Source organism: Aquarana catesbeiana, linkage group LG03 (genome assembly GCF_042186555.1).
Source record: "Aquarana catesbeiana isolate 2022-GZ linkage group LG03, ASM4218655v1, whole genome shotgun sequence".
NCBI classification, from domain to species: domain Eukaryota; kingdom Metazoa; phylum Chordata; class Amphibia; order Anura; family Ranidae; genus Aquarana; species Aquarana catesbeiana.
Window position 1 is genome coordinate 621,884,382 of NC_133326.1, and position 16,567 is coordinate 621,900,948.

General features: G+C 43.3%; 1 protein-coding gene across 1 annotated transcript in view; it reads left to right on the forward strand.

Moving 5' to 3' along the window:
* Positions 1–16,567, forward strand: part of PLPP5 (phospholipid phosphatase 5) — a 45,766-nt gene that overhangs the window by 13,652 nt on the left and 15,547 nt on the right. Inside the window, exons 2-5 of the mRNA XM_073622344.1 lie at positions 1,064–1,156; positions 2,826–2,934; positions 11,653–11,743; positions 16,029–16,092. Coding sequence (XP_073478445.1) covers positions 1,086–1,156; positions 2,826–2,934; positions 11,653–11,743; positions 16,029–16,092 — 335 coding nt within the window. The 5' untranslated portion in view covers positions 1,064–1,085. The remainder of the gene's footprint in view (positions 1–1,063; positions 1,157–2,825; positions 2,935–11,652; positions 11,744–16,028; positions 16,093–16,567) is intronic.

Sequence of the window (16,567 nt, forward strand, 5' to 3'; positions counted from 1 at the left end):
GCGCATTGCCTCAGTGTGAAAGCATTCGGGCTTTCACACTGAGACTGCAGGGGAGCCGTTTTGCAGGCACTTTACAGGCGCTATTTTTAGTCCAAAAGCGCCTTAAAAACGCCCCAGTGTGAAAGGGGTTTAATTGTTAGATTTTATGAGATGAAGGGGAAAAAAAAAAAATCAGCCTAACATATCGGCATCATATATCAGCTGCCACGATTTCTAAACATCGGCCAGAGAAAAACCCATATCAATATATATATACCGTATATATTAGATTTTTAGTAGTGGTGCACTGAAATGAAAATTGGCCGAAAACTGAAATTGCCAGTTTTAAAAAAATATATATGTATAGTTTTATAAATAATTGCATTATGTTCGACTTTTCAATTAATATCAATTTGATATTAATATGAATTTATGGTCAGCCATTATCGGCATCTTTTGAAGCCGTGTTAAAAATCCTGCTGCATTTTTTTTGGTGCATATTTGATCAGTTAAAAAAAAAAAAAAAAACGCACCAAAAAATGCAGTCGTGTTGCATATTTTTAAAATCACATGACCTATGAAAAACGCACCATAAGCACCGTAAAATCGCGGGCATTGTCGGCAGCCACTATTGGCACTTTTTTTTTTTTTTTTTGGCACAATGCTGAAAACCCTATTTTTGGCCGGACGAAATTTCATTGCATCATTAATGCATAACTCAATGTGGACCCCAAAGGCTCTTTCACGCATGACTTTACCGCCAAAAAAAAAGGATAACCTGTCTTAACCTGGCATCATAATAAAATATTGGTGTCTGCTGAAATGGTTAGCTGTTTGCTCTTTCTGGATGTTTTACTTGGTAACAAATAATGACGGCACCCAATGCTGATTATATATGGGGATACACCCCAGATATACCAGTGATTGGCTGAAGCTCTCTGTATACAGTTTGAAAAATGCTGGATTATAGACCGCTGACTCGCAAATGTTTGGGCTGCGAGAACGATGGAAATGACAGTGGGAGGGACCAGAGGTGTTCAGATTTAAATCTCTGCTTATGTTACCTTTGCTTGTCATCTGCTAGGAGACGCGACTTTTGTACCAGGATGGAGAAGAGGATCCTGGAAGGGTTTGCAGCCGAGTTCTTTATCAGAGTCCTGCTGCTCGGTATTTTCCTGTAAGTACATTAGTCTAGTTAATGAATAAAGCTGCAGTGATATGAATGTTTGTATAATGTGTTTTATTACCTAATATTGATCCCTTCTTTTATGTACACATGAAATGCGCTTTTTAACTGTGATAAGTGAGCAAACTCTGATTATTGTCACAGGAAAATTGTATCTGTATAAATGTTATACCGTTACATAGAAGTAAAAATACTTTTGTTTAAGGAACACCCTCTTGTATAATGAAAAACGCTATGTATGTGGATAAGTGATTAAAATGTCCATCAATACTTCTAACAAAGTAACAGGTCCCATTTAGGGTACCTCCCTACTGCTCTGTTGCAAAATTGCATTAAAAACACATATGCATTGTTCCCCTAGTGTTCTGTTAAGCTACAGACGTGACAAGGAGCTTATAGTGGTTGTAAGGGATAGATTGTTTTATTTTACAATAATAACCATGTTTTACTTACCTGCTCTGTGCAATGGTATTGCACAGTAGTGCCCCCATTACAAAACGCTTTCTATGGGGGCAAGTGTGCGGGCACACTCCTGAGCCAGGCTCTGTGCATTCATTCACACAGCATGGCTTGGCCCTATCCCCCATTCTCTGCACACAGAATTTGAATGACACCAGCAGGAGCCAATGCCCCTGTGTTTTTAGTATGTACATCTTTAGGGGGGGTGAGGGTGCAACACAACTGCTGGGATATTTTTTACCTTAAAGCGGAGTTCCACCCAAAAGTGGAACGTTCGCTCATTTGTCTCTTCTTGTTTTTAAATTCAGCTGTCAGCGGGGAAGCCTGCTGACAGCTGCTGATTCATCGGTTGTTAAGAATGTGGCAGGGGATCTGATTTTGTGTGAGGGTCTATTGTTGCTGATGGGGAATCTATTGTTGCTGGGTGGGTCTTTTGTTGCTGGAAGGGATCTACTGTTAAGGGAAAGTTTTTTTTGTTTTTTTTTTTTTTTTTTTTTTTTTTTTTACTGGCTGCTGGAGGATCTATTGAGGCTGGCTGCTGGGAGATGTGTTGTTGCTGCTGGGGGGGTCTAATGTTGCTTGGGTGGATATTTTGTTACTGGGTGTGATATTTTGTTGTGTGTAGTTCACTGTTGCTGCAGGGAATCTGTTGTTGCTGGGGAGTCTATTGTTGTGTGTGGATCTGTTGCTGGGATTCTATTGTTGCTGACTGCAGGGGATCTATTTTACTGCTTTTTCTTTTATCATCAACGTGTTTCATACAAATGATTTAGCAGCACAAAACGATACTTGGTTCTGTATTCTCTAAAAGGGGCAGTACTGGGTAGGTGGTCGAATCAAGGGATGGTGGTCAGAGGTGGGTAGGGGGCAGAGACGAGGGGTGACTCAGATGGGGGGAGTTCCTGCACCTATTCTCCGAGGGGGAAAAAAAGCCCTGCATAGGTCCATGTGACATCGGGGGGCACATATAGATTGGGGGTGCTGGACAGTTTCAAAAGTAAACTCGGAAGAGATACATGCATTAGCTGTTTTGCGCTATAAGTTAGGTTATGTTATTATCGTTTTTATTTAAAAAGAAGTTGTCACTTTGTTAGCCAATACAGGTATCACTTAAACTCCAAACTAAACGCACCTAACAAACAAATAACTAGATTGATGAACGGTGTTCAGGGTTAAACGTTTGCTTCTCCTGCTTTCACAGGCTTACAGAGATGATGCATCCCTTCCAGCGAGTGATTCAGCCAGAGGAGATGTGGCTCTATAGAAACCCGTATGTGGTCACCGATCGAGTCCCTACTAACAGTATGTTTGTAAGTGCCCTGTGCTAAAATGTACCGTATTGCTATACAGTATGTGAAGGAAGCCTGTACTGAGAATATGTAGGTTGGTTCCCTGGCTGTCATGATGATTAGTAGCAGGAATACTTTCAAAGGCAGTACAGCCCTAAGGCGGGTATGGGAGCAAGGCGTCCTGACGTCTAAATCGACGTGCCTTTCATTGTAGTAATACAGCTAAATACAGTCGGGTAGCTTGTATATTTAGGTCAGAAGTGGCAGCACCCATGTGCATCCGGCTGAAATTCACAGAGCACAGAAAGGCCATTGCTCTCATTTGTGTGTATGAACATTTAATGTTGAGCTATTAAATAGGCCCCCCTTAACAAATCTGATAGGGATATACAGGCGGTCCCCTAGCTACAAACATCCAACTTACTAACGACGACTCCTTACAAACGGAAGGAGACAACAGGAAGTGAGATGAAATCTACCCCTAGGAAGGGAAATTCTCTCCTGTTAGAGTTAATATGGGAAAAAGTTACCTCCACTGAAGCTTTATCACCAAGGCTTACACAACAATTTCACAACAATCCAAAAATTTTCAAAATCCAAAAGACAAGTGAGGTGAAATCTTCTGAACTGGGGCACAGACAGCAAAACAAATGTTACAGGGGTGATAACCCTTCCCTATGTTATCCAAAAAGTTTAAAAACTGTTTTTTTGGCTAGAGCTACACTTTAAAAAATTTACCTGTTCCGACTTACAAACAGATTCGACTTAAAGGGGTTGTAAACCCTTGTGTTTTTGTTTTTTTTTTTCACCTTATTGCATCTTATGCATTAAGGTGAAAAAACACCTGGCAGTGACCGGCCCCCCATTTTACTTACCTGAGCCCCCTTCATCTCTTCGGCGGGGACACGCTGTCCCTCTTGCCACAGGGTCCCAGCTCTTGATTGGACAGATTGATAGCAGCGCAGCCATTGGTTCCCGCTGCTGTCAATCAAATCCAATGACGGGGGCGGGGCTGAGTCCGGCATTCGTGTCTTTGGCCGCAAATACTGGACTCGGGAGCGCAGCCGCAAGGTAACCCCCTCGGGAGAGTGCTTCTCCTAGGGGGTTATCTGATGTAGGGAGGAGCCACCGGGGGACCTCAGAAGAGGATGTTCGGGGCTACTCTGTGCAAAACAAACTGCACAGTGGAGGTAAGTATGATATGTTTGTTATTTTAAAAAAAATAAAAAAACAATCCTTTACAATTACTATAAGAACAAACCTACAGACTCTATCTTGTTTGTAACCCAGGGACCGCCTGTATACAGCTAAAACATGTGCAAGAGGACACTAGTGCTTCTCCTGGTACCTGGATAAAAAAATAAAAAATATATTATTTTACATCAATAAATTTTATATATATATATATATATATATATATATATATATATATATATATATATATATATATATATATTGTAACGACACCCCGAGTATGAAAGGGGTTAAAGTCGTTTAGGACATTCCATTTCCGAACACAAAGGCAGCTACCGAACACTCCAATCAGCCAAACAAGGAACCCATACAAATAATCCACCCCAAAAACGAGACACGGCTCTGTCTTCAGGTTTCAAGCAGGAATCAACTCATTTATTATAACAAAGGGACACAACAGATAAAATAACTCAGAGACTCTTTCCCCCCACCCTTGGAAAAGAGGGCGGGTTAAACTGTCCAATGACAATGGACACACAGGTCAGGTGTGTTTAACGTCTCATCAGTACACAGTGTTAGCAGGGAGAGCTGTTGGAAGAATCCCCCCTCCCTCCAATGCAATACACATCCTGTGATCCAAGGCAGACAAACACAAACCCTCCAATGCAATACATATCCTGTGATCCAAGGCAGACAAACATAATAGAACATTGGTTTGCAGGAGGCTGGCATTAATTCCCCTCCAAAAGCCTCTTTTCCGGCTAGGTTTGTCACATTTCTCCCCTTTCGGCAGGGGACTAACACAGGAGGAGACCCCAGACGGGTTGACTCTGAAGTTAGTCAGTAGTTCCAGTCCTCTAATGCTGGTATCCACACCGTACCCCAAACAAAAATTGTTCCAAACAGATCATTACTTACCCAGCCGACCTCTGCCTCTCTCGGAGAACACGCCCGCCGTTGGGGAGAGGCCTGGACTGGCCCTTCTCCCGGTAGTCTTTTCAGCCACTGGAGAGAAGACAGGGTGACTGGGCTCACGCCATCATGCTGTTGGGGATCTGGGCACGGGTAGTCACTGGGTTGGCTTCAGTCGGGCCTATCGGGGCATAAGCAGAAATGAGGGGGGCCAAATCATTCCCCAGTAGTACATCCGCTGGCAAATCCTTCATCACCCCCACATTCACGTGTCCCGAACCAACCCCCCAATCCAGGTGAACACGGGCAACGGGTAGCCGGAAAATGGTGCCTCCCGCTACCCTTACGACTACAGTGTCCCCGGTGTGTTGGCTCTCTGGGATGAGGTTCTGCCGTAGTAGGGTCATGGTGGCACCAGTATCACGTAGGCCATTGGCTACCTTTCCATTAACCCGGACGGTCTGCCTGTGTTGCTGCCGGTTGTCCTGGTTAGCTGCTTGTACTAGATCAGCCTCATGCAGGACGCCCCAACGTTCTTCCTCCTCAATGCAGTGAGCCGCAGGCATGGATGGGCGGGGATTCCCCCCTGCTGGCTTTCTCCACGAGTGGGACTGCCTGGCTGGATTCAATGGACAGTCTGGCTTTTTGTGCCCTAGCTGTTTACACCCGAAACACCTGAGGGGTTGTGAGTAGTCTTGGAAGTTGAACCTGGGCTGCTGAGAATAAGTGGCCACTGGAGGGGGTGCTGTAGGGCGGTACAACTGTGGTTTGTAGGCACCAGCTGGAGGGGGTGCCACTGATCGATAATCCACCTGAGCTGTTGTCTTGACCACATGGTTATCCAGTTTGCGGGCGTCTGTGTATTCGTCTGCCAGGCGAGCTGCTTCAGACAAGGTGCAAGGTTTTCGGTCCCGGACCCACTCTCTGACTTCTGGGGACAGCTTGTCAAAGAAGTGCTCCAGCAGCAACAGCTGCAGCACCTCTTCCCCAGATACTGCTTGGCATCCAGCGACCCAGTGGGATGCCGTGCGGTGTAGGCGGCATGCCCACTCGGCATATGAGTCTCCAGTCTGCTTGCTCGTCTCTCGGAACCGCCTCCGGTATGCTTCTGGTGTGACGGCATACCTGGCCAAAAGTGCTTCTTTTACAAGCCCATAGTTCATAATATCCTTGTCTGGGATGGCCCTGCAAAGAAAATATTTCCACCGCTCAGGCTGACACTGACCCAGGTGTAAGTAGAAGTTTCAGAGCAGAAGAGCTCCAGGTGCTGGCTGAATGCTAGGCAAAGCGGGCTTGAATGGAGGAGAAGATTCGGATGCCGCACACCGGATGTAGTCAAAAAGTTTTCACTTTATTGAAAAAATGGGATCATCAAAATAACAAGACTGTCATGCAGAAAGTACAGATAAGCTGACGCGTTTCGCACTCAGGACTGAGTGCTTACTCATAGCAATGGTAACCCATTCCTCTGTGGGCACCCGGTGTAGGGCACATTGCCGTTCAAAATCAGCAAGGTATCCATCAATCTCCCCTTCTGCTTCAATGAAATTTTTAAAAGCAGCAAAATGTACCTTTCTCCTTTCAGTAGGTGCTGTTGTGACTCCCGCTGCTGCAGCACCTCTTTGCTGTAGCCAATTTGCATCCACAGCCGCTATAACTCGGTCTATGATCTCCGCTGTAGGGTTAGGGCCATAATGTGCCAGTCTTATTTTAACAGCCTGATCAAAACTTGCCTCTTCGGGTGTCCTGTCTGTTATGCTGGGTCTTTCGGTTATGCTGGGTCTTTCCGCTCTATCCATTTCGACTAGTTCTTCGATAATGTCCCTTTTCTTACGGTTGTTGGCCGGTCTCCGGTTGTAGCTGTCCTCCTGGGCTGTGGGAATGATCCCGCTGCTTGCCACCAGTGTAACGACACCCCGAGTATGAAAGGGGTTAAAGTCGTTTAGGACATTCCATTTCCGAACACAAAGGCAGCTACCGAACACTCCAATCAGCCAAACAAGGAACCCATACAAATAATCCACCCCAAAAACGAGACACGGCTCTGTCTTCAGGTTTCAAGCAGGAATCAACTCATTTATTATAACAAAGGGACACAACAGATAAAATAACTCAGAGACTCTTTCCCCCCACCCTTGGAAAAGAGGGCGGGTTAAACTGTCCAATGACAATGGACACACAGGTCAGGTGTGTTTAACGTCTCATCAGTACACAGTGTTAGCAGGGAGAGCTGTTGGAAGAATCCCCCCTCCCTCCAATGCAATACACATCCTGTGATCCAAGGCAGACAAACACAAACCCTCCAATGCAATACATATCCTGTGATCCAAGGCAGACAAACATAATAGAACATTGGTTTGCAGGAGGCTGGCATTAATTCCCCTCCAAAAGCCTCTTTTCCGGCTAGGTTTGTCACATATATATATATATATATATATATATATATAATAATATAAAATTTTATTGATGTAATATGCATACACTGTAAATTTACCAGACTGTATCAAATGGAAAAAATCACTCAAGAAGCATATACAACAATCAGCCATAGGATGGTGACCACTGACCGGTAAAGGGAATATAATTGATTATTATCCCTCTTGTTTTAGGTCCAGAAAAAAAAACAAAAAACAGGATGCAGACCTGTGTGTGTGTGTGTGTGTGTGTGTTTGTTGTGTGTTTTTTTTTTTTTTTTTTTTTTTAGACCTAGACTCAAAGGTTGGCAAATGTAAACAAAATCCGAAAAGTGTATCAAATGCTTACTGTAATGTTCCTTTCCTGGTGCCTATTTATGGCCGCATACCTATGACAGAACCAATCATAGTTATGCTGCCATATAGGCATCAGGAAAAGAGGGTATAAAAGTACAAAAAAAAAAAAATCTTAGGGGTTGATTTACTAAAACTGGAGAATGCAAAATCTGGTACAGCTGTGCATAGAAACCAATCAGCTTCCACGGTTTATTGTCAAAGCTGAAGTGAACAAGCTGAAGTTAGAAGCTGATTGGCTACCATGCACAGCTGAACCAGATTTTGCACTCTCCAGTTTTAGTAATCAACCCCATAGGGTCGGTTCACACAGGGGCGGCACGACTTGCAGGTCGCCTCACCGAGGCGACCTGCACACGACATCCACGGCGACTTGCAAAACGACTTCTGTATAGAAGTCTATGCAAGTCGCCCCCAAAGTAGTACAGGAACCTTTTTCTAAGTCGGAGCGACGCAACGGTTCCATTGTACAGAACGGGAGGCGACTTGTCAGGCGGCTAGGTCGCCTGACAAGTCGCCCCTGTGTGAACCGGCTCTTAATGTTTAAAAAGTAATTTCCATGTGACTATAAAAATTGGATAATGCTTAGCGCCAAAGAAATAAAATTGCAAAGGTACAAAATAAACCAGCTGCAGTGAAAAAATTTGCTAAATAGCAAAATACAATATAAATAAATATATATGTCACCGCGATAGGTGATGGCAATAATAATCCCTAAAAACATAAGTCCTTTAAAGTCCCAAATTGGTTTGTGTTCATAAGTGCTCGTGCTCAAAATAAGACAACCAGTGCTCTGAGAACAAGGTAAACGGATCAGGTGCCCCACATGGATGTGCACTCGCCCCTAGGTGTTGACCAACTATCTCTAGTATGATCACTTGGGCTGGTGGGGAGACCCCTGAGTAAGATCTTTTGCTGGCAGCTCATACACTGGATAAATCCTTAGATAAATAGAGGGAAATAACAAGAGAAGAACCTCGTCACATAAAAACGCATTGATTTTATTAAATATACAACAAATAAAATTTCACTCACATGTAGTGGTGCCTAATGCCCTGGCACCCTGTGTGTACAGCATGTGTTTGTTAGTAACGGGTAACTCGGCCCACGATATGCTGAATTCGGCTGCTTGCGGTTCAGCTCAGTACCCAGAAGTTGTGTGGGCATACGTGGGTCACGATGAAGCGACCAAGCCTTGATGCGTTTCAGCCCATCAGAGGGCCGTCGTCAGGAGGCTTCCATTTCCATGCGACTGTCACATTTTTACATGTTTGCTTTACATCTTTTGTTTTTGTGTAAATATATATATATATATATATATTATAAAAAATTGTAGATTGGCCAATAGGGAGCATTGCATTTCACCAAGATCACTTGGCCTCCGATCACTTGTACAACGCTTTCCAGGCCCCTACAAAATAAATAATAAAAAAAAAATATTATATATACAGTGGGGACGGAAAGTATTCAGACCCCCTTAAATTTTTCACTCTTTGTTATATTGCAGCCATTTGCTAAAATCATTTAAGTTCATTTTTTCCTCATTAATGTACACACAGCACCCCATATTGACAGAAAAACACAGAATTGTTGACTTTTTTGCAGATTTATTAAAAAAGAAAAACTGAAATATCACATGGTCCTAAGTATTCAGACCCTTTGCTCAGTATTTAGTAGAAGCACCCTTTTGATCTAATACAGCCATGAGTCTTTTTGGGAAAGATGCAACAAGTTTTTCACACCTGGATTTGGGGATCCTCTGCCATTCCTCCTTTGCAGATCATCTCCAGTTCTGTCAGGTTGGATGGTAAACGTTGGTGGACAGCCATTTTTAGGTCTCTCCAGAGATGCTCAATTGGGTTTAAGTCAGGGCTCTGGCTGGGCCATTCAAGAACAGTCACAGAGTTGTTGTGAAGCCACTCCTTCATTATTTTAGCTATGTGCTTAGGGTCATTGTCTTGTTGGAAGGTAAACCTTCGGCCCAGTCTGAGGTCCTGAGCACTCTGAAGAAGGTTTTCGTCCAGGATATCCCTGTACTTGGCCGCATTCATCTTTCCCTCGATTGCAACCAGTCGTCCTGTCCCTGCGGCTGAAAAACACCCCCACAGCATGATGCTGCCACCACCATGCTTCACTGTTGGGACTGTATTGGACAGGTGATGAGCAGTGCCTGTTTTTCTCCACACATACCGCTTAAAATTAAGGCCAAAAAGTTCTATCTTGGTCTCATCAGTCCAGAGAATCTTATTTCTCACCATCTTGGAGTCCTTCAGGTGTTTTTTAGCAAACTCCATGCGGGCTTTCATGTGTCTTGCACTGAGGAGAGGCTTTCGTCGGGCCACTCTGCCATAAATCCCCGACTGGTGGAGGGGTGCAGTGATGGTTGACTCTCTACAACTTTCTCCCATCTCCTGACTGCATCTCTGGAGCTCAGCCACAGTGATCTTTGGGTTCTTCTTTACCTCTCTCACCAAGGCTCTTCTCTCCCGATAGCTCAGTTTGGCCGGATGACCAGCTCTAGGAAGGGTTCTGGTCGTCCCAAACATCTTCCATTTAAGGATTATGGAGGCCACTGTGCTCTTAGGAACCTTAAGTGCAACAGAAATGTTTTCGTAACCTTGGCCAGATCTGTGCTTTGCCACAATTCTGTCTCTGAGCTCTTCAGGCAGTTCCTTTGACCTCATGATTCTCTTTTGCTCTGACATGCACTGTGAGCTGTAAGGTCTTATATAGACAGGTGTGTGGCTTTCCTAATCAAGTCCAATCAGTATAACCAAACACAGCTGGACTCAAATGAAGGTGTAGAACCATCTCAAGGATGATCAGAAGAAATGGACAGCACCTGAGTTAAATATATGAGTGTCACAGCAAAGGGTCTGAATACTTAGGACCATGTGATATTTCAGTTTTTCTTTTTTAATAAATCTGAAAAAATGTCAACAATTCTGTGTTTTTCTATCAATATGGGGTGCTGTGTGTACATTAATGAGGAAAAAAATGAACTTGATTTTAGCAAATGGCTGCAATATAACAAAGAGTGAAAAATTTAAGGGGGTCTGAATACTTTCCGTCCCCACTGTATATATAATATTTTTTTTTCATTATTTATTTTGTAGGGGCCTGGAAAGCTTTGTACAAGTGATCGTTGGTGGAATGCGGCTCTTTTCAAAAGTGACAGCTGGTACGGGAAACTTCCCCCATACTGCTGTCATGCAGAGGGCAGCAGACCGCCAAGCGTCTGCAGCAGCAGGAACATCTTACAGGTTGAGCACATAACATGTTCCCGAAGGTAAACCTATCCTTTTAAAAAAATTTTTTTTAAAAACTCTTCTTCCACCAGATTATGTCCCCCAGCACAGAATTTCTGCCACCTGATGTCCCCAGGCTGTCATGTTCGTGCCCCCAGCTTGTAAATGGCAAGTGAAGTGAGGAGTTCATCTCTTTGCCACTCTTTCTCCTCCTATCTGCATGCTCTTTTATCAGCACTAGACCTGATTGGCTCTTGTGCTGCTTTTTCCTCTCCCATGCTAAGCCCTGCTCAATTAGGACTTTGATATGCTGATCTTAAGTCTAATTCAGATACACGTACTGCTGGTGTCCAAAAATACATCTCTAGTGTTATTAAATGCAGAACTGCATCCATGCTTGTCGTTTTTTTAATCTGCCTGGATTTCAGCTTTAAAATGGGGATGGGAGGGAAAACTCTAGTGTCTGTGTCTGTCTTTTATTAAAATTCCTGTTTGGTATCAGAATTCACATTTTGAAACACAGGAAAGTTGCACACAGACCTTCCATTCAAATTGTCATAATTGTGTACAGATGCACCACAACTGTATCCTTTATCGCTTCTTCTTGTGTTTTCTAGCTGATTTCTTTCTTGGCTCCCATCTCGGTTGTGGTTTTGGCCCGCCTTTGTCGCCGAGCAGATCGCGCGGACGCACGGGAAGCTATACTTGGTAATATTTGTACTGATGGCAGTTCTTCTGAAACAACCACAGAAAGCTGAGCAATTTCCTCTCTGAGCTGATTGCACATGAATTCAAGTTCAAGTGTGCTTTTGCATGTGGGTTATACTGCTCATGTAATGAGAATGTGACTGGTGTTGGTAATGATGGGCTGTGGATTAAAGCATCCCATACATCACCCATAAAATATTTTTGGTTCTACCATTTGAGGTGAATGGGGAAAATCCTCCCTGCTGAGCCTTTGTATTCTAACATTTGGGACACTTTCCCACCATCAGAATACATTTATCAGCACTGCGGGCTACAGCCGGCAACACTGATCGGGTGGCAGCAATCCCTTCCTAGGAGTAGATTTCCTCCTCTCACTTCCTGCATGGTTTAGGAGATATCCCCTGTATTTGCATGTGCCGACGTCATCGGCACATGCGCACTAAAGCAATGGCTTGCACGTGCCGTTTGCTTCAGTGAGTGTGCTGTTACCAGCGGCTCCTCGCGGCTCCGGCCAATCACAGAGCGGAGCCGCAATACCCGGAAGTAGACCCCGGGAGTGATGTCGCTGGCCGGTGCTGTATACGGGCACCACAGCGAAGGCTTCGATCTCAGGTGAGTATTACATAATGAGCTAGTATGCTATGCATACTAGCTCATTATGCTTTTGTCTTGCAGGTGTTAGTTATTTTTACAACCACTTTAATGACGTTGGTCCACCCTTTGCCTGCATCCAAACTTTGGCGATAACTTTCCTAGCTAAGAATAGGGTTTAACACACACAGGAACTTTAACGGCATCCCAGTCTTAGTCTGTAGTTTTAAATATTGGGTTGGCCCACTCTTTGCAGCTATAACCGCTTCAACTCTTCTGGGAAAGCTGTCCACAAGGTTTAGGAGTGTGTCTATGGGAATGTTTGACCATTCTTCCAAAAGCGCATTTGTGAGGTCAGGCACTGATGTGGACGAGAAGGCCTGGCTCACAGTCTGCACTCTAACTCATCCCAAAGGTGTTCTATCGGGTTGAGGTCAGGATTCTGTGCAGGCCAGTCCTCCACTCCAAACTCTCTTATCCATGTCTTTTATAGACCTTGCTTTGTGCACTGGTCCAAATCATTTGGTGGTGGTGGTGGTGGGGGGGGGGGGGATTATGGTGTGGGGTTGTTTTTCAGGGGTTGGGTTTGGCCCCTTAGTTCCAGTGAAGGGAACTCTTAAGGTGTCAGCATACCAAGACATTTTGGACAATTTTTATGCTCCCAACTTTGTGGGAACAGTTTGGGGGTGACCCCTTCCTGTTCCAACATGACTGCGCACCAGTGCACAAACAAGGTCCATAAAGACATGGATGAGCCAGTTTGGGGTGGAGGAAATTGACTGGCCTGCACAGAGTCCTGACCTCAACCTGATAGAACACCTTTGGGATGAATTAGAGCGGAGACTGTAAGCCAGGCCTTCTCATCCAACATCAGTGCCTGACCTCACAGTTGAAGCTGTTATAGCTGCAAAGGGTGGGCCAACTCAATATTGAACCCCACGGACTAAGACTGGAATTCCATTAAAGTTTATGTGTGTGTTAAACCCTATTCTTAGCTAGAAAAGTTATTGGCAAAGTTTGGATGCAGGCTCTACCCCCGACGCTGCAGGGGTGGAAAAGGGAAATTAATAACACCCTTCCATATAGGAAAATGATATACATTCACAGAGGTCGCCCGCAGAAATTTTCTAGTGTCTGGGTTAGATGGCTGGAGGATGGGGAGACTTGCACTTAATGATCCCGCTCCAAGCTGTGTAGGAAACTTAGAATTGTATCCCAAGTCAATTTGTGCCACACTCTTTGTGTACTCCACTCTGTATAAAAGGAAAATGTTTGTTTCATAGTGATGGAAATTTGCTTTCTGAAACGTCTCAATACTTACTATGATTCTGACAAATGTATATATGTATACCTTGTTTGCATCTCAATAAACTTGGTTTTTCTGGTTAAAAAAAAAAGTTCATGTGTGTGTAAAGGCAATACAGTGTATGTGTACTTGATCTACGTGTGTGGGGTGCTTTTTGAAATATTTTTTTATTTATTTATCTTTTTAAATAATTTTACTTGTGCTTAAAGTGATTGTAAAGGCTTGTGTTTGGGTTTTTTTTTTTTTTTTTTTTAAATAACAAACATGTCATACTTGCCTTCACTGTGCAGTTCGTTTTGCACAGAGTGGCCCCGATCCTCGTCTTCTGGGGTCCCCCGGCGGCGATATTGGCTCCTCCCCACGTCGTATAACCCCCTAGGAGAAGCACTCTCCCGAGGAGTTGCCTTGCCGGCGGGCTCCCGTGTCCAGCATTTGCATCCATAGATGTAGAATGCAGGACTCGGCCCCGCCCCCCAGGGCCCGCGTCATTGGATTCGATTGACAGCAGCGGGAGCCAATGGCTGTACTGCTATCAATCTATCCATTTAAGAGCCGAGAACCCTGGGCAGAGAGGTACAGCGTGTCTCCGCCGAGGAATTGAAGGGCTCAGGTGAGTAATCCGGGGGGCAGTGACTGACAGAAGTTTTTTCACCTTAATGCACAGGATGCATTAAGGTGAAAAAAACACGGGAGTTTACAACCCCTTTTAATAATTGTACTTAACCTATGTCATGAACTTCATTTTGACTGGCATGTACAGGCAGTCCCTGAGTTACATGCATCTAACTTGCACACGACATTACAACAATATTGTTAAAATCAATCAAGTTTATTTTACATAGAATCAACATTAATTTTAAAACACTGGGTGTTGCATATTTGTTCCACTCTAAGTGGTCCTACCACCTATATTGGAGTCTCACTAAGAATGGTAAATGTCTCCAGTCACCATATGAACGTTAAAGAACAAATTCTCAACATGTTTCGCAGGTTCCCCACTTCTTCAGGAGAGCAAAATAGGAGAACAGGAAGACTAAACACTGAGAAAAATAACAAAATGTGTAAATATATAGATGACACATGTTGAAGACAAAGGTAGATATCCCATCTATTCTATGGGTGTTTATAGGCACTTGAGATAGAATAACTAATATTATATAATTTTTTATATATATATATGTATATATATATAATTTCTATCCATCCTATTCTCCTATTTTGCTCTCCTGAAGAAGCAGGGAACCCGCACTTAACCACTTCAGCCCCAGAAGATTTTACCCCCTTAATGACCAAAGCATTTTTTGCTTTACCTGACAATTGCGCGGGCGTGCGACGTTGTACCCAAACAAAATTATAGTCCTTTTTTTTTTCCCACAAATAGAGCTTTCTTTTGGTGGAATTTAATCACCTTTTGCGGTTTTTATTTTTTGCACTATAAACAGAAAAAAATGCAGTACGTTTGAAAAAAAAGCAATGTTTTTTACCTTTTGCTATAATAAATATCCCCAAATTTCTTTCTCAGTTTAGGCCGATATGTATTCTACATATTTTTGGTAAAAAAAAAATCGCAATAAGTGTATATTGATTGGTTTGCGCAAAAGTTATAGGGGATAGATTTATGGCATTTTTATTATTTTTTTTCTTTTTTATTAGTAATGGCGGTGATTTTTTTTTTTTAATCAGGACTGCTACATTGCAGTGGACAGATCGGACACTTTTGAAACTATTTTGGGACCATTGACATTTATACAGCGATCAGAGCTAAAAAATAGCCACTGATTACTGTGTAAATGTCACTAGCAGGGAAGGGGTTAAACCATGGGTGCTCAACCTTTTGGCCCTCCAGCTGTTGCGAAACTACAAGTCCCATAAAGTATTACAAGGCTGACTGTTGCAAGCATGATTCCCAAAGGCAGAAGCATGATGGGACTTGCAGTTTCACAACAGCTTGAGGGCCACAGGTTAAACACTTGGGGGCGTTCAAGGGGTTAACTGTGTTCCCTCAGTGTGTTCTAACTGTGGGGGGAATGAGCTACCTAGGACATGACAGAGATCACTGCTTCCGATGATAGGGAGCAGCAGTATATCCCTGTCATGTCACTAGGCAGAACAGGGAAATGCCTTGTTTACGTAGGCCTTTCCCCGTTCTGCCTCTCCTCGTTGTGATCGCGGGCCAAACCCGGGATTGCGAAGGGGCGTACGGGTACACCCTTTTGCGCGCGCCCGTGCCATTCTACCAAAGTACATCAGCGGTCAGGAAGCGGCTAAAAAAATGTACCTGTTCCAACTTGCATACAAATTCAACTTAAGTACAATCCTACAGATCTTGTTTGTAACCCGGGGACTGCCTGTACTTTATAATTAAAACTCTTTATTTTGTTTTTACAGCTGCCAGTCTTGCTTTAGCTCTTAATGGTGTGTTCACTAATACAATAAAACTCATAGTGGGAAGGTAAGACTTTTTTTTTTTTTTTTTCTCCTAGAAATGTTTGAAATCACTGCACAATTGGAGGTATTTTTATACTGGAAACAATTTATTTTTTGGAAGCATTGCACTGGTTTGCTTTTGAAAAAATTTAGAGAATAGCCCCAGAACACTTGTGTGTCCTCCCTGTGCAGGGAAACATGGGTGTACACTGTGGGAAGTGTGAGCGAGGCCTTATAGTATCTAATATACAGATTTAAAATTGTTCCCATTAGTGATTATCGGTATGGAAAAAAAAATGTGATTAGCATTCTCTGTATGTGTTGGAAAAATGTTGCTTCACTTCTGTCTTTCGGGCAAAAAGTGAGAGAAATCACGGTTGTGACCGGCGGGTGTCTTCTCACGTGTTCCGCCAATAGCCAATAAATATATATATATATATATATATATATATATATATATATATATATATATATATATATATATATATATATATATATAT